Raw genomic sequence first — 18,498 nt, 5'->3', positions numbered from 1 at the left:
ACAAAAAAAAGATCAAATGCTGCTAATGAAAAAATATATTGTTTTCTCCGACGAGTTTGAATGACCAAATGTTTGACATCCAATAGCCAATGATTAATCAATGTGCTCTAGTAGTGTCGTTAAACAAAACAATCTCAACTCTTTGATGGATTCAAGTGTCTTCTTCCCCCCCCCCCCCCCAACAGAACTAATGCCCCATGAGTGGTATGTACTGTCCTGTCTGGAAAAGTGCATATAAAAGATTTCTTGTTTCATTTTTGTTACAAGTCTGTTTGCGGCAACAAGAAACCGATAAATTGGCATTTAACTACTGTTATTCCTCAATCTCATTATCATCTGGTATAAATGTCGGTACTCAGGTCCGGGTTGAGTATCGAGTCCAATATTTTGGACTTGTGGAGGCCCTACCCATTTCTTGTTCCAGCCACTGAACCACGGCTGGTATATCAAAGGCTGTAGTATGTGCTATCCTGACTGTGGGATGGTGCATATAATAGATCCGTTGATACTAACGGAAAAATGTAACAAATTTCCTCTCTAAGACTTTATGTGAAAATTACCAAATGTTTGATATCCAATAGCCGATGATTAATAAATCGTTGTGCTCTATTGGTTTTGTTAAACAAAACAAACTTTAACCTATATCCACAATACCAAGAAACAACAAACAAAATGTTATGAAAAAATTAATATTTTCTATTTAACTGTTCGAACTAACGTAAACAATGCATAAAAACAACAGGTACATCAATACATGCACATTATCAATATATTTACAATTACATTTCCTTAAATTCATCACAGATCTATTTATAGCACTTGGCAATAATTATTTCATATGGACGGATTCAAAGTGTACTTACAGAAACAAAAATACCCCCACCCCCAACAGACTGTCAAACTGACGTTTCCAAGCCAACAACATTAATGCAATTATTTTTTTAATTAGCAGTTGAACCGGTCTAAAGACCAACTGTATTAAAACAACTGCTTGTCTTATAGAAGTTAATATTTCAAAACAACTAAATGTCCTCTAATACAGGTAATTGTATTTTCCTGAATCAGGCTGTGTTAAAACCGGAGGCATATACAGGAGGATAAGCCGTAAATTCATTTTTTTTCTATAATTCATGTGCATACACATATATTGTGTAACCCGCGATGTGTACCTGTAATAATCACTTTGTATGCAAACAAGTTGAGCAGATTCCATTTATAAGTCTCTTGTGACTGTGTACCTGGGGTGGGACGTAACCCAGTGATAAAACGCACACGTGATGCGCAGTTGGTCTGGGATCAATCCCCATCGGTGGGCCCATTGGGGTATTTCTTGTTCCAGCCAGTGCACCATGATTGGTATATCCAAGGTTGTTATGTGCTATCATGTCTATGAGATGGTGCATACAAAAGATTCCTTGCTACTAATGGAAAATGTAGCGGGTTTCCTCTCTTAGACTATATATCAAAATTACCAAAATGTTTGACATCCAGTAGCCGATGATTAATAAATCAATGGGCTCCAGAGAGGTCATTAAACAAAACACATTTTTTAACATGTGTCTGCGTATCTGATAACCAGGTATTATGGATTACACACAAATTACAAATGAAATTTGAGACCATGAACGTGGTTAATTTTTTACTTTAATCCTATCCCAGAACTCCAATTTTGTGCACAAACGTAAGAGATCACCCATTGTAAACAATTTTCCACTCCAACATATGATGGAGATCACTTTTAAGACTTGTGATCATTGGTTGCACCACACTTAATTACTAGTATGACCTGGTGACCACAGCCATACCATCCAATGAAACTCACACAACTGAAACCGACTGCTCTCTGTGATGTACACATTAACCTGAACCAGATTGATATGTGGCACGTATGGGAAATTTAACTGCAAGTGCCGTAAATAAACTTTAGTTGAAAACGTTTATTTTGAACCTGGTTAACTCGTTGGATACGTTTTGAACAACTTATATCGAACAACCACTTAAATGACATAGTATTCTCTTATTTACATTTACTAGTAAATGAAAGCTCAAGCCTTTTGAATATGCCTCAGTTTTTAATTCTTAGATGGCAGCTTAAAACAATTTTAACAATAGATGTGTTAACATATTGAGGAGGCTATCTAATTTAACATTTTTGTGCCAGCATGTGTATTCAAATTGGGAAATGAATAATGTAACAAGATGCTATATAATCATATATACCAAGGCAAAACAACTGGTGCTGTCATAAACTTCAACCAAACGAGTGTTTATTAGATTCACGGCAAAACTTAAAATAGGACATTTTACAGACTTTCATTTTTGATGGTGTGAACACAATCATGCACCCCATAATTTTAATGTGAGGGATAAAACACACTTCCTTCAAATGTGAGAAAAGCACATTAATGTCACCGTTCTAAAAACAAATAACATTAAATCTTAGAAATTACATCAGTATAAACTGAAGATACTTAATATTAATCACTTGATTAATGTAATTGGTTCAAAAACAAACCCCATTAAATTTAAGAAGTTATGGAATCGCTGTAGGTTATGAATCACTTGAGACTTGTAATGTTAGGGGTAGAGTGCAAATCCCTCCACATTTCGAAGGTTCAATTTCTCTCTCTCTCTCCCGTATTTTTCAAAAACAAAAGTCTGGTTTTAGTTTGCACCAAAGTATATTTTCTGTCCTAGATGGTTTCTGGAGATGGTTTGGGGCATGATATAAATGACAGCATCGTTAGCATGGCCATATTGGATTGTTACTGTAGCTGTACTTTCATTGTGAAAAACTGTTTAACAAATCTGCTATGTGAATTTGCTTCAACCAAATCATTTCTGTGTCCAATACAAAATCAGAGGCAGAGGAAACTAACTGGGTTACTGGAAGATTTTTCTTCTCCATTTGAAGTCATGTGAAAATGATTATACGTCGATACCCATCAAGCAGACTTCAATCAACAACTGTCAGTGTTCGACAAATGTTTGAGAAACTCACCAGCCTTTACAGAAGCTTTTGCTAGTTCCCTATGTATTACAGTAATACAGCTGATGATTTCCACTAGTCCTGATAAAAAATGTACTAGCCGGGACCAAGGCCTAGTGGATTTGTCACGGAGTGAGCCTTGTTTTCACATCAAAGTAACAGTGGCATGCAGCGCGACATCACATCACGTCATACGGGTTAAGTAGTAATCCTTCCACAAGAAAGTCATTAGACTTGTTCAGTACTCTTGGCATGAGATACAAAGATACAATATGACGAGTTTTTAAATTACGCCATGGCACAATTTCTTGAACTCAAGTTATCCTGGACTAATAAGGAAACGTTTGACTGAACATTAAAATAATTAAACCTGTTCATGTTCACGGCCTCCCCAACGAAGCAGCTCTTTTTTTTCCTCCCATGTAATGTAACACGGTCCACGATGACTTGTATTAAGCTGTCACCGGTCTTTAAAGGTCATCTTTGGTGAATGTTTAACATAGGTCCGACTATAACGTAATCCTCCATAAACAATTTTTATTACTGTAGCTTTCCCAAAACATCTAAAACTACAAGTGGACCTATGTTTAGCAGCCACCTGCTTAAAAGATCATCTTTGGTGGGTGCTCGACAGGTTTGACTCTAACGTAACACTCCATAAACAATGTCATTACTGTTTCTTTGTCTGTTGGTAGAATCTCTGGGGATATGTCGATGACCTCCAGAAGACAGCAAACTGATATGATGGCCGTAAAAAAGATAGAACGTAGAAGAAAGAAAACAAGTTCATTGATGGAATGTCATGTAGTCAAGTAAATTAAACAAACATACAACAATTAAAACATTTACCAAATAAAAACAGGCATTATGAGAATACTTGTCCCCTACCGTACCAACAAATTTTCATATCTCCTAAGTTCAAGTGTCATAACTGTTAAAAATGGACAAATTGCAATTAAAGTCAAATTTGGTAGATCTGTAACTCTATATAATAAAGCTACGTATAAAATTTCAGCTCAGTATCTTGAGACATTACGAAAAAAAAGTCATAAAAATGATATGTGGGATGGACGGACCAACAGATAGAGACAAAAGCTATAGTCCCCTCCAGTGGGACTGGTGGGGGACTGATAACAACAAATGGACTTTTACAAATCCACAGTGTGACATTGTGACATCAAAAAATCTTCCAGATATGAGTTCAGCCGTGTAAGTCACAGACATAATGTCCAATACATTCGTATTTTACAAATTCATATTTAAATTTCTTGTATATTATGCTTTCATATACGACAGGTTTGCATTTTATTTTACACATATTTTGTTTTTATTAAGTTCGATTTCAAAATATTATGAACCCCCCCCCCCCCCCCAAAACATTTCTACAGTCGTCCCACAGGGAACACCCTTTTTCATATGATGAAATTTACTACAAGTTATTTATTTCTGAGCTGACTGATTTGTAAATTGAACACAAAAATAAGTAGTTTATTGTTATTTTCAAAACACTTTTACTTTCTTCTTACGTTAAACCAAACTGAAATTATTTACAAAAAACATTTTTATAGAAAGATGGGACGTACTATAATTGGATCCTTTTTGTGTGTGAAAATGTTAAAGTTAAATTTTTTTAGCAGGTGTTTTGTTATTGTTCTATTGGAGATGTTTGGTGTTTTTTGTGCCACCATTATGTGTTAATACAAATCTTTCTCTGTATCATGATAAAAAAAATGTTTTAGTCTACAACTGTAAGATAGAATTTTCAATGTTTCTCAGTGGATAAAATGTTAACTGTTACAGGTTCAGTAGAAAACATAAATGGATGGAATGTTACACATCATTATTTACTTTTTAATATATTTTAAGATGAATAAATGTCAAAGCTATAAAGTTCAGCTGTATTTTAAAAGCAAGAGATTCTGTCCAATGATATGTATAGACTGTGTCGGTTTAGACAGCATCTAAATAATAATGTTATACGTTTCACAACTGCCTAACGTAGAACTAATCTCTCTTATGAACAGGATTTTGTCACATTAAAAAAAAGAGAGCATAAATTTGATTCATGAAGAGATAAATAAGAGATTTAATAAGTGTAGACAAAACTGTTATAATAGTAATTAGAAACGCCCAGCCAATGACATGAAATGAAAATACTGCAATGGTTTTAATTATTTCACTCTTGTTAAAATCACGGCTATATTCGGGGAACATTTTGTTCAGTATTGCATTACATTTTTTCTCAGATCGAGACAAAACTCTACAACATGAAACAGTAGTTGCTGATCATTTAGTGGCGAATCCAGAAAACCAATTTAGGGTGGGCCCCAAGGACTTAAGGCGGAATGCTAAAGGATTTTTGGGGAAAATTAATATATAATAAAATTATAACTGTCGCAAAATTTACTGGGGGGGGGGGGGGGGGGGGGGGGGTCCAGGCCCCTGCCCCCCCTCTAGATCCGCCTCTGTTAAGTCACACACTGATTATCAAATTTTTAAAAACAAAATGTTCCCTGCTGTTTGCATGTTGCTACAAGTTGGTGATCACGAACACAACAAAAGTCTGCAGGAAATCAGATCTGTGTGCACAGGGCTCAAAATGCATCTTGTGGAGTGGGACACAATCTCTACTTGTGATATTTTAGATCAGACGCAAATTATTCAAATAGAGAAAGAATTCTAGGCCACTTCACACTAGGCTGAAATAAAAGTTGACTCTCATTTTATGTAAAGTTGACTCTCATTTTATGTAAAGTTTACTCTCATTTTATGTAAATATAAACTAATAGTTTAATTTTTTTTTAAATTTTTATGATAACCAATTTAGCATTGGTCATCCTAACATTGACAAAGTGGCACTAATTTTTTAAATCTGAATAACTGTACAATGCTTTAAGATTGAAAACAAAAAGATGCTTGTGAAACCGATTACCAGAAAGCATATTCTAGTTCAATCAACCAGTAGAAAAAGGTGCCAGAAAGCCAAGCTAGAAAACCATCTAGCACACGTCCCTAGACGGTAATGTGCCATTTTCATTGGTCAATTGTTTAGGAGGTAGATGGCCGTTGCTACCTGTTGATTAACGCCTTTGTGTAAACAAAGATAGTAAGTGAGACGTCACATAATATGTAACACTGCATGCATTCCTTCTGCTGATGGGATACATAACAGCTGAGAGAAGGAGTGACGTCACGGTACAATAATAAAATGCAGTGAATTTTATAACAATTAAGACTAAATTTATAAGACTGATTGAACTAAAAAATATTTTTGGCACTCGTCCTTTTGTTAGATAGGCTTTTCTGACACTCGTCGCAAGGATATCAATCCTTGGAGCTCGCTAAAACTCACTAAAGCTCACTCTAAATTTTTTGGAGACACGTGTCAGAAAAATAATCTGCAAACAGACTCGTGCCAAAAATTATTATAATTGTGTATTCTGAATGGCAACTGCCTTTTGCTCCTGTTAATTTCAAGCCCTGCTGTGTTCTTTAGACGAAGAAAACAAACAAATAAATATTAAATAAACACGGCCACATGCTTATCAGGACTTGGACATGCTCATGAGCAGTTTATCGATTTTTGAGTCATTTTTGATGATTTTTGACTTGGTGGCTGCGATCAGGTCCAGTTTGTCAGATATCGCTTGTTCCAGTTCAGACAGCTGAGCTCTCAAGGGTTCTATCGACCGGTCAGTGATCCTGTTGAAAAACACAAAACAACGTCAGCCAGTGGCAGCTACAAGAATTTGAAAGGGGGGTGGTGTGTGTGTGAAGGATATTTTAAGATGAAATATTAATAAAACACGAATACCGGCTTTTTCTCTCCTCACCCCCCCTCCCCCAACTATTACCCACTCTTTCTTTCTCCCTCCCCCACCGTAAGACATTGCCCACTCTATCTTCAACTCTAGAGCATGACAATAACATCATTATGTCCCCTTCTGTGTTCACCCCCACCCCAACCCTAATTCGATAACATCATCAAGGACACCAGCTCAAGACTGTGTTCCTTGTTTTCTGACCTCCACCGCTCCAGCTCTTTCTGCATGGAGTCGAGATCTTTCCTTCCCTCCCTCGCTTTCTCCCCCTCCCAAAAACTGAAGAACACTATTACCCGCTCTCTCTCTTCAGCTCGAGAGCGTGTTCCTTGTTTTCTAACCTCCACCGCTCCAGCTCTTTCTGCATGGAGTTGAGATCCTTCCTTCCCTCCCTTGCTCCCTCCCTCTCCCCCACCCCCAAACTGAAGAACACCATTACCCGCTCTCTCTTCAGCTCGAGAGCATGTTCCTTATTTTCTTCAGCTCGAGAGTGTGTTCGTTGTTTTCTGACCTCCACTGCTCCAGCTCTTTCTGCATGGAGTCAAGATCCTTCCCTCCCTCCCCCTCCCCTCCATCTCTCCCCCACCCACAAACTGAAGAACACCATTACCCGCTCTCTCTCTTCAGCTCGAGAGCATGTTCCTTGTTTTCTGACCTCCACCGCTCCAGCTCTTTCTGCATGGAGTCGAGATCTTCCTGAACGTAGTCCATGATTTTGCCGAGTGGGTTTGCGCTGCGGGTCAGACCCTGGATGCTGGCGCAGATCTTCTCGATCTCTCGCTTCACCACCTCGCGCTGCTTCCGCCGGGCCGCGTCCGACATCGAAGGGCGTTCCTGGACAAAACAAAGAAATGTTTTATTTAACGATGCACTCAACATATTTTGACTAGGGTTACATGAGAGAGGAAACACACTGTCACCACACAATGAGCTACTTTTCCCCGATTAGCAGCAAGGGATCTTTTATATGCAGTATTCCACAGACAGGATAGTAGACACCATGGTCTTTGTTAAACCAGTCGTATAGCACTGGCTGGAATGGGAAATAGCCCAACGAGCCCAGCGACGGGGATCGATCCTAGACCGACCACACATCAAGTGAGTGTTTTACCACTGGGCTACATCTCGCTCCTCTTTCCTGGAGGAGACAGAAGTATGTGACCCATATGGTTACAGACAGAAGTATGTGACCCGTATGGTTACAGACAGAAGTACGTGACCCGTGTGGTTACAGACAGAAGTACGTGACCCGTGTGGTTACAGACAGAAGTACGTGACCCGTGTGGTTACAGACAGAAGTACGTGACCCGTGTGGTTACAGACAGAAGTACGTGACCCGTGTGGTTACAGACAGAAGTACGTGACCCGTGTGGTTACAGACAGAAGTACGTGACCCGTGTGGTTACAGACAGAAGTACGTGACCCGTGTGGTTACAGACAGAAGTACGTGACCCGTGTGGTTACAGACAGAAGTACGTGACCCGTGTGGTTACAGACAGAAGTACGTGACCCGTGTGGTTACAGACAGAAGTACGTGACCCGTGTGGTTACAGACAGAAGTACGTGACCCGTGTGGTTACAGACAGAAGTACGTGACCCGTGTGGTTACAGACAGAAGTACGTGACCCGTGTGGTTACAGACAGAAGTACGTGACCCGTGTGGTTACAGACAGAAGTACGTGACCCGTGTGGTTACAGACAGAAGTACGTGACCCGTGTGGTTACAGACAGAAGTACGTGACCCGTGTGGTTACAGACAGAAGTACGTGACCCATGTGGTTACAGACAGAAGTACGTGACCCATGTGGTTACAGACAGAAGTACGTGACCCATGTGGTTACAGACAGAAGTACGTGACCCATGTGGTTACAGACAGAAGTACGTGACCCATGTGGTTACAGACAGAAGTACGTGACCCATGTGGTTACAGACAGAAGTACGTGACCCATGTGGTTACAGACAGAAGTACGTGACCCATGTGGTTACAGACAGAAGTACGTGACCCATGTGGTTACAGACAGAAGTACGTGACCCATGTGGTTACAAATATCTTGGTTCACATCAAAGTGTTACATCCCCAGGGAACATCTTGTTTTCAAAACCTCGATTAGCAATGTTTTTACTCAATTGAAAATTGATTAGCAATGGCTGTTTAAGGTTTCAAAATTGTTTAGCGATCTCTGAAATGTGTGTAGTGAAATGTGAACAATATGTTCCCTGGTCCCACTAGAACATAACACCCCAACATCATACGATTGGTGCACTACGACCGTACTGGAACATCAATGAAATGAGTTCAGTGACTGAATTAAAATCTATTAAAGGTAATAACTAGGATGTTAAACTTGCTACCACTTTCTAAAGCTCATGACAATTGAAAATTATTTCACGCGGGACATAAACACGATACGAAATGAAAGCTCCTTTAATAAATACTATAAATACTAAAGGTCGCATAGCAATCGACTGGCTCATGCCAGATTACGTGGACCTCGATGTGAATTTTTCTTTGATTGGAGTGATTAATTGCTCCTCTAACACTGATTACGATCAGCCATTTAAAATATTACCATATTGGTGCCCTATAAATTCACATGCTAAGAGGAGCTAAAAATTACTCTCTAACTAATCCCAAGAGAGTGATATGGAGCATAATGTGTGGTAACCTATAGGGGTTACAAAACATTTATCAAGTTTACAAATCCCATTATTACTATAGAATTGCTTTACTCACACTGATACTGTGTTATTCATTCATATCAATAAATCTGAGGGCAAAAAGATCCTTGTAAAGTGCAGCATCGGCCAAGTACATAGAACATGTTGTGGTTTGAGAAACAAGGACTGAGATGTGAAGGTGGACAGCAAAAGAAGTTGAAAGATGAGGAGCCGCAAGATCGGGAAGAAAGGAAATGAAAATCAAAGGAGAGAAAGTAAAGGGGGCAGTGGGATAAAAAAGAAAAGAAAAAAAAAAGTATACAGGTGGTCTGCAGTACTAATCAAAAGAGAAAAGAAGTGGTCAGAATGATTGAAACTGTTAACGCAGCCTTGCATGTTGTATTATAGATTTGAAAACTGACCCTGTTTCTGCTGTACTGCCCTACTTGGTTTCAACAATGGCCTGCTACTGCCTTGGCTGCTATCACTCGGCCGTTTGCTGCACCTGAACAGCGATGTTGAGGTTCACTAAAACTTACGATTTCTGTTTTCTTCACAGAGCCTTGAGGCTGTTCCTCAAATTCCTTCTTCGTTTCCAACATCTTCTTCACTAAAGCCCCTGTTTGAAGGAAGGAATGTCTTTATTTAACGACGCACTCAACACATTTTAATTACAGTTATATGACATCAGACATGTACATGTAGTTGAGAACCACATAGATAATGAGAGAGGAAACAGACTGTCACCACATAATGGGCTATTCTTTCTAATTAGCAGCAAGGGATCTTTTATATGCAGCACCGACCTCTGTGGTGTCGTAGTTAAGCCATCGGACATAAGGCTGGTAGGTACAGGGTTTACAGCCCGGTACCGGCTCCCACCCAGACCAAGTTTTAATGACTCATTGGGTAGGTGCAAGGCCACTACACCCTCTTCTCTCTCACTAACCACTAACAACTAACAACAAACCCACTGTCCTGAACAGCATCCCAGACAGGATAGTACATATCATGGTCTTTGTTACACGAGTTGTGGAGAACGGGCTGGAATGAGAGATAGCCCAATGGGCGTAGAACAGCAGTGCATCAGGCAAGCTCTTTTTATAACTGGGCTATGCCCCCCCCCCCCCCCCCCCACACACACACACACACATATGAAATGCAATAATACATAATTACTTAACAGTACTGAATAATTAAATGGCAAAATCTATACACCAAAATGCATACACAATACTGTACATTTGAAAAAGACTTCATACAGCAAAATAACCTTTCAGTCATGTTTATTTGCTGCAGAAGTCACTATTAAAAAAAAAAAAAAAAAAATTGCGATAGGGAGGCTCAAAATTGCCACGGCCTTTGACCAGTTGTAGTGCACTGTTTGTAATAAGAAAAAACCAATCAGTTGAATGGATCCACCGACGTGTGACACAAGCACCTCAGGCGAGCACTCAACCAACTGAGATAAATGCTGTCCCTGGAGCTATTAAAGACACAATGATTTATGCTGGTTTATATGAATTTCATGGCTTAATCTGCTATCAGAAATAACATCCTGCAACTCAGTGAAATCCAATCTCTTACCATGCTCTGTGTCATCTTCATCCTCCTGTTTAGACAGTTGCTGAAAACATAATTCAATAAAGGTATTTTGTAATAATTTTATTTTATTTTTTTGTTTAACAAAACCACTAGAGCACATTGATTTATGAACCATTGGCTACTGGATGTTAAGCATTAGGTAATTTTTTGACATACAGTCTCAGCGAGGAAACCCACTACATTAGTAGCAAGGGATCTTTTATATGCACCATCCTAAAGACAGGATAGCACATACCATGGCCTTTGATGTACCAGTCGTGGCACACTGGCTGGAGCGAGAAATAGTCTAATGGGCCCACTGACGGGGATTGATCCCAGAGCGACCGTGCATCATGTAAACGCTGTACCACTTGACTACGTCTCGCCCGTATTTTGTACTAAAAGTTCACCTCCCCATCATTTAACATCTGTTATTGAAGATGAGGAATATTTGTTTATCGACTCAGCAGCACATTTTAAACTGTGACTATTTCATGTCCAGCATGATATGGTTACAATCTGAACCTTGATCAACAGAGAAAGGAAGTCCATGTTTGACACATGCATGTAGGTGACTCAGGATACCAAAACGTAATGAGCAAGTCATCTTTTATTTGCACTTTCCAAGACATAATATTACATATAGTACCCTTTGGAATGAAGGAAGGAAGGAAATGATTTAACGACACACTCAACACATTTTATTTACGGTTATATGGCGTTGAACATATGGTTAAGGACCACACAGATATTGAGGAAGGAAACCTGCTGTCGCCACTTCATGGGCTACTCTTTTCAATTAGCAGCAAGGGATCTTTTATATGCACCATTCCATAGACAGAACAGCACATACCACAGCCTTTGGTGTACCAGTCATGGGAGCTGGTTGAGATGGGGAAAAGACCAGAGTTCATCGAGTGCAATTAATCTTGCAATCATTTGTACCTCACGGAAATTGGCAATGCCTAGGATTTTTTCATTCTCAACCACACTTTTTTGCTGTGAACTATATTTAGGGTTTTTTTCAATGGCAAGGTTTTTTTTTAAGTTGACATTTTCTTAATTGCAGGGGTTGAGTTATGTGATCAAGTTATGTGAAAAGACATTACTTGATGACCGTATGTGAAAAGTCAGTTAAAATGTGATCAAGTTATGTAAAAAGTAACTCATTAGCTGATTAAGTTCTGTAAAAGTAATTCAATACCTGATCAAGTTACGTGAAAAGTCATTTCCTAATTATGTGAAAAGTGAGTCATTACCTGATCAAGTTATGTAAAAAGTAACTCATTAGCTGATTAAGTTCTGTAAAAGTAATTCAATACCTGATCAAGTTACGTGAAAAGTCATTTCCAAATTATGTGAAAAGTGAGTCATTACCTGATCAAGTTATGTAAAAAGTAACTCATTAGCTGATTAAGTTCTGTAAAAGTAATTCAATACCTGATCAAGTTACGTGAAAAATCATTTCCTAATTATGTGAAAAGTGAGTCATTACCTGATCAAGTTATGTGAAAAGTCATTTCCTAATTACGTTATGTGAAAAGTTAGTCATTACCTATCAAGCTATGTGAAATGTCATTGCCTGATCAAGTTTCAGAAAAGTAAGTCAAAACCCAACCAAGTTAAATGAGAAGTCATTACCTGATCAAGTTATGTAAAAATTAAGGCAATACCTAATTAAGTTATGTGAAAAGTCTGTCATTATCTGATTAAGTTATACGAAAGGTCCATTATAACTTGATCAAGTTATGTGCAAAGTCAATACCTGATCACGTTATGTGAAATATCATTACCTGATCAAGTTTTACAAAATGTAAGTCAAAACCTAATCAGGTTATGTGAAATGTCAGTCATTACCTAATCAAATTAGTCATTACATAATCAAATTATGTAAAAAAGTAAATCATTACCTGATCAAGTTATGTAAAAGGTAAGTCGTTACCTGATCAGGTTATGTAAAGTCAGTCATTACCTGATCAAGTTATGTACAAAGTAAGTCATTACCTGATCAAGTTCGATCGGTGGTGGTACCGATTCCTCAACGATAAAATTATCATCATCGTCATCATCAGACTGCTTTCCATCATCCACAATGACATTTGCTGGTTTTCCTGTACCCAGTCTAAACAAACAAAATATAACAGATGCAGTACTGTCCTCCGCGTAAGCTGGACCCAAACAATTACTTACAATCTGACAAATTCAGTCAGCAGCCCCTCAAGAATCAGTTTTAATGGGAATGAACAGAGGCAAGACTACGCTTGCTGACCAATCTCATTTATTAATATATAAACAGAAGTAAATATTATTTAAACCAAATCTATTACTACTGTAACGCTACGCTTGTTGAACAATCCCATGTGTTAATATATAAACACAACTAATATTGTTTAACCTTCTGACTACTGCAGGCAAGATTTTCAGGTCAGTTTCAGGGATCAATAGCTGATTGTGACAGCTACCAACAACGAAAATCACCAAATATTGGGATATGAATCGTAATTTGTTTTTTAAAACCAATTCTGGTCAGAAAACCACTGTATATAATGGACATAAACACTGGATAGCTGGCCACAAATATCCATAAGTAAACACAACTTTAAAAAAAAAATTGCATAATTTTAATCATCATTAACTGATCTAAAATATATAAATTAGAAAACCCCACAAAAATAACACTTAACAATTCAAATATAAACTTTATTTCATGTATTTATAGAGCATCTAAGTGAATATATGGCAGTAAAAATTATAAACTTGTATCCATTCAAGGTGGTTTGTGTCAAAAATTAATATAGTAGTCGGACGGTTAAACCAAGATGACCTATTGTTTAAACCCAGTGTGTTATACTGTAAGGCTACGGGTGTTGACCTATTGTTTAAACCCAGTGTGTTATACTGTAAGACTACGGGTGTTGACCTATTGTTTAAACCAAGTGTGTTATACTGTAAGGCTACAGGTGTTGACATATTGTTTAAACCCAGTGTGTTATACTGTAAGGCTACGGGTGCTGACATATTGTTTAAACCAAGTGTGTTATACTATAAGGCTACGCGTGTTGACCTATTGTTTAAACCAAGTGTGTTATACTGTAAGGTTATGGGTGTTGACCTATTGTTTAAACCAAGTGTGTTATACTGTAAGGTTATGGGTGTTGACCTATTGTTTAAACCAAGTGTGTTATACTGTAAGGCTATGGGTGTTGACCTATTGTTTAAAACAAGTGTGTTATACTGTAACTTGTAAGGCTACGGGTGTTGACCTATTGTTTAAAACAAGTGTGTTATAATGTAGGCTATGGGTATGGACCTATTGTTTAAACCAAGTGTGTTATACTGTAAAGCTACGGGTGTTGACCTATTGTTTAAACCAAGTGTGTTATACTGTAAGGTTACGGGTGTTGACCTATTGTTTAAACCAAGTGTGTTATACTGTAAGGTTACGGGTGTTGACCTATTGTTTAAACCAAGTGTGTTATACTGTAAAGCTACGGGTGTTGACCTATTGTTTAAACCAAGTTTGTTATACTGTAAGGTTACGGGTGTTAACCCAGTGTGTTATACTGTACCTCATGGCCGGCTCACTCTCCATGCCATCTTGCTTTGGTCGGGGCGGGGCTGGACGGGCACTCGGTGGTCTCTGCAGTTTCCTCCTGAAAACACGTAATAATACCAACTTCAGTCATCTTTACACCTGTATATTATCCCATCAGTCACTTACAATAGCGGGCGGGATGTAGCCCAGTGGTAAAGTGCATGTTTAACGTGCAGTTGGTCTAGGATCAATCCCCATCGGTGGGCCCATCGAGTTAGGTCTCGTTCCAGTCAGTGCATTACGACTGGTATGTCAAAGGCTGTTGTATGCGCTATCCTGTCTGTGGGATGGTGCATATAAAAGATCCCTTGCTACTAATGGAAAAATGTAGCAGGTTTCCTCTCTAAGACTACGTCAAAATTATCAAATGTTTGACATCCATTAGCCGATGATTAACAAATCAATGTGCTCTAGTGGTGTCGTTAAACAAAATAAACTTTAACTTATAATAGGGGACATTTTTTTCTCTCTCTATTTATGGGTTACGCAAAATCAAATTCAGATGATCCATTCGTTTTCAGGTAACCCATCATGAACATGTAAATGATGTCATAAATTCAATGCGCAAACGAAAAAATGGATTACGCAAACTACACTTGTGCGAGCATTGCACGAACGAAACTATCACTCTCGCAATGTTCAGAGGCCTGATATGGTAAGTTGTGGGAGCCGGGGACAATATTTAAAAATCTCAGGTAACACGAAGTCAGTTCACGTGAGTTTTACTTAGGTAACCGATTGTTCTATTACGTGAACATAGTTCTCGTAATCGTTAGGTCTACCTAATTCTAAAACACTTGAGCTACGGTTCTGTGCTACGTTGGTGGTTCAAATGTAGTTAAAAACAAACTGATTTTCACTTTCATTACTGATACATGGTACTTTTAATTTTAGAATGTAATTATTCACCATGTAACTGATTGGCCGATCTCGTGATTTTAAAGTTGCGTATTTATCACGCAAACACAACTGTTCTTGTGAAACACTGTGCCCTGAATGAGGATATGGAAAACTTGTACAAACAGTGGACGACCCACAAAACACTGTACAGACGATTAAAAACCCAGAATATTTTGGTCAGCTAAAAACAGGGCTTCTAAACTTTTTATAAAATCCACTAGCCATGGGATCAGTGATTTTAAAAATTTACTAGCCACAATTAAAAATTCACTAGCCCTACCTTACTTTAGGTTAACAGTCTTACTAAATTATAGCAATAATCAGATATGTCACCTAAAGAGGGAGAGAGAGCTTAAAAACACTAACATTAGGGGGGTTGGGGTGGTCAGAATATTCATATGTACAAAACAGACTTAACTGCAACATTGACCCAAAAAATGTTCACTAGCCGTCGGGCATGGCAATAGTAGTTATATACTAGCCTAACATTGAATACCACTAGCCATGGGAGTGGGGCTACCATAATCTAGAAGCCCTATCGTGCATGGCAATAGTAGTTATTTACTAGCCCAACATTGAATATCACTAGCCATGGGAGTGGGGCTACCATAATCTAAAAGCCCTGTATGGCATGACAATAGTAGTTATTTACTAGCCCAACATTGAATATCACTAGCCATGAGAGTGGGGCTACCATAATCTAGAAGCCCTGTCTGGCATGGCAATAGTAGTTATTTACTAGCCCAACATTGAATATCACTAACCATGGGAGTGGGGCTACCATAATCTAGAAGCCCTGTCTGGCATGGCAATAGTAGTTATTTACTAGCCCAACACTGAATACCACTAGCCATGAGAGTGGGGCTACCATAATCTAGAAGCCCTGTCTGGCATGGCAATAGTAGTTATTTACTAGCCCAACATTGAATATCACTAGCCATGAGAGTGGGGCTACCATAATCTAGAAGCCCTATCGGGCATGGCAATAGTAGTTACTTACTAGCCCAACATTGGATACCACTAGCCATCGGAGTGGGGCTACAATAATCTAGAAGCCCTGTCTGGCATGGCAATATTAGTTATTTACTAGCCCAACATTGAATACCACTAGCCATGGGAGTGGGGCTACAATAATCTAGAAGCCCTGTCTGGCATGACAATATTAGTTATTTACTAGCCCAACATTGAATACCACTAGCCATGGGAGTGGGGCTACCATAATCTAGAAGCCCTGTCTGGCATGACAATAGTAGTTATTTACTAGCCCAACATTGAATACCACTAGCCATGGGAGTGGGGCTACCATAATCTAGAAGCCCTGGCTAAAAGCCTGCTGGTGTGTGGAATGTGTACGTACGCCGCTACGACTTGTGGAGGCAGATCTTCCTCTGTGACTGCCGGTTCGGACGTACGAGACGGCTTCTGCTGAAACACTTCGTCTTCTGAAACATCGAGGTAAAAACATCGTCATCACTACATCTATGTATAAAGAGTTTTCTTAAGTCAAAAATGTGATATATAGAGGATTCGTAACAAGTAATTTTTTAATATGGAAAATATCAAACACTGTGATTAACTAGACGAGGTTGATAGTTTACATATTAAAAAAACACGAGCAGCAAATTGTATTTATCCTATAACACTTCTCAAATAATAAGATTTTTGAGTAAATCACAGTATTAAAGTCGCCTCCATCGGTAATATATCATCATCAAGATTAAGACAAATTAGTTTGACATCAGATCTTTTAACCAAATCATATGAAAATGTTATGCTCAGGTATACATTGTGTACAGGTCTATCATCACATGGGTTTATGACATGGATATTATGGGTAAGTTACAGAATAAATCTGTTTATGTAATTTTGAGAAAAACATCATTTCGCTGAAAGAAAATGTAAGTTTTGAGATCATGTTCAATGGGTATCGACCATGTATTATTGATGGCTGACTCCAAAATTAGGATCTTGGTATGTCTAAACTTTGTGAAATGAATTAGTCTCTTCTTCTTTCATTATGCAGGGATGAACATCCATATAAAAAAAGCATGAGTGCTACTAAACGATACATGTCCGCTACCGGGCCCCACAAAATCTCCTATGGTCAAGGGCTATAACTCTTGTCAACCATGAATAAATTCCATTTTTGGAGTTATTGCCCCTGAATAAATTCTCATGAAAATCAAGTTTTGATGTAGCCATAACTGTGTTGAAAATAGGTAAATCCCTTTGAAAGTTGAATGTGATCTGTAATTCAAAATAGGTAAATCCCTTTGAAATCACATCAGTGTATATGATTTGCTCGATTCTGAATGGAAAGAAGGAACTGTTTTATTTAACGATGCACTCAACACATTTTGTTTAAGGTTATACGGCATCAGACATATGGTTAAGAACCACACAGATATTGAAGAAGGAAACCAACTGTCGCCACTTATGGGCTACTCTTTTCGATTGACAGCAAGGGATCTTTTATATGCACCATCCCATAGACAGGATAGTACATACAACAGCCTTTGATGTACCAGTGGTGGTGCACTGGCTGGAGTGAGAAATAGCCCAATGGGCCCACTGACGGGGACCGATCCCAAACCGACCATACATCAAGCGAGCGCTTTACCACTTGGCTACGTCTCGCCCTGATTCTGAATGGATGACACCAATAAAGAATTCAATATTATACTACGATAAACTACAAAAAATCACATTACATTAAAATTGTTTTTCCTGAATATTTTCTGATACCAGTTCCTTTGTACATGTTTAGTTTTTTTGTGTGTGACACTTATCTAAAGAAAATCAGTCAATGGACTGAATTATCTGAGATAAATGTCAGAAAACCATGCAAACATGGATTCATTGGATGGTGAAACAGACTTGGATATGAAAAAAAGAAAAGAAAATACATATACTTCATATACATATGAGATCAATTTGAAAATAATTTGGAA

The 18,498-nt window shown here is 38.4% G+C and overlaps 1 protein-coding gene across 4 annotated transcripts in view; it reads right to left on the bottom strand.

The window, feature by feature from the left end:
• Positions 1-4,437: 4,437 nt before the first annotated feature.
• Positions 4,438-18,498, bottom strand: part of LOC121385164 (TRAF3-interacting protein 1-like) — a 38,570-nt gene continuing 24,509 nt past the window's right edge. For all 4 annotated transcript variants that reach the window (XM_041515708.1, XM_041515709.1, XM_041515710.1 and 1 more), the window contains 7 exons: positions 16,905-16,989; positions 14,622-14,705; positions 13,057-13,174; positions 11,056-11,095; positions 10,008-10,087; positions 7,421-7,644; positions 4,438-6,691 (listed from right to left, as the gene is read on the bottom strand). In XM_041515708.1, the coding sequence (XP_041371642.1) occupies positions 6,535-6,691; positions 7,421-7,644; positions 10,008-10,087; positions 11,056-11,095; positions 13,057-13,174; positions 14,622-14,705; positions 16,905-16,989 (788 nt within the window). In that variant the 3' untranslated portion in view covers positions 4,438-6,534. The remainder of the gene's footprint in view (positions 6,692-7,420; positions 7,645-10,007; positions 10,088-11,055; positions 11,096-13,056; positions 13,175-14,621; positions 14,706-16,904; positions 16,990-18,498) is intronic.

This window comes from Gigantopelta aegis, chromosome 11 (assembly GCF_016097555.1).
Source record: "Gigantopelta aegis isolate Gae_Host chromosome 11, Gae_host_genome, whole genome shotgun sequence".
Classification (NCBI taxonomy): Eukaryota; Metazoa; Mollusca; class Gastropoda; order Neomphalida; family Peltospiridae; genus Gigantopelta; species Gigantopelta aegis.
Note: the sequence above shows the minus strand (reverse complement) of the source record. Positions and strands in the feature narration are given on the sequence as shown.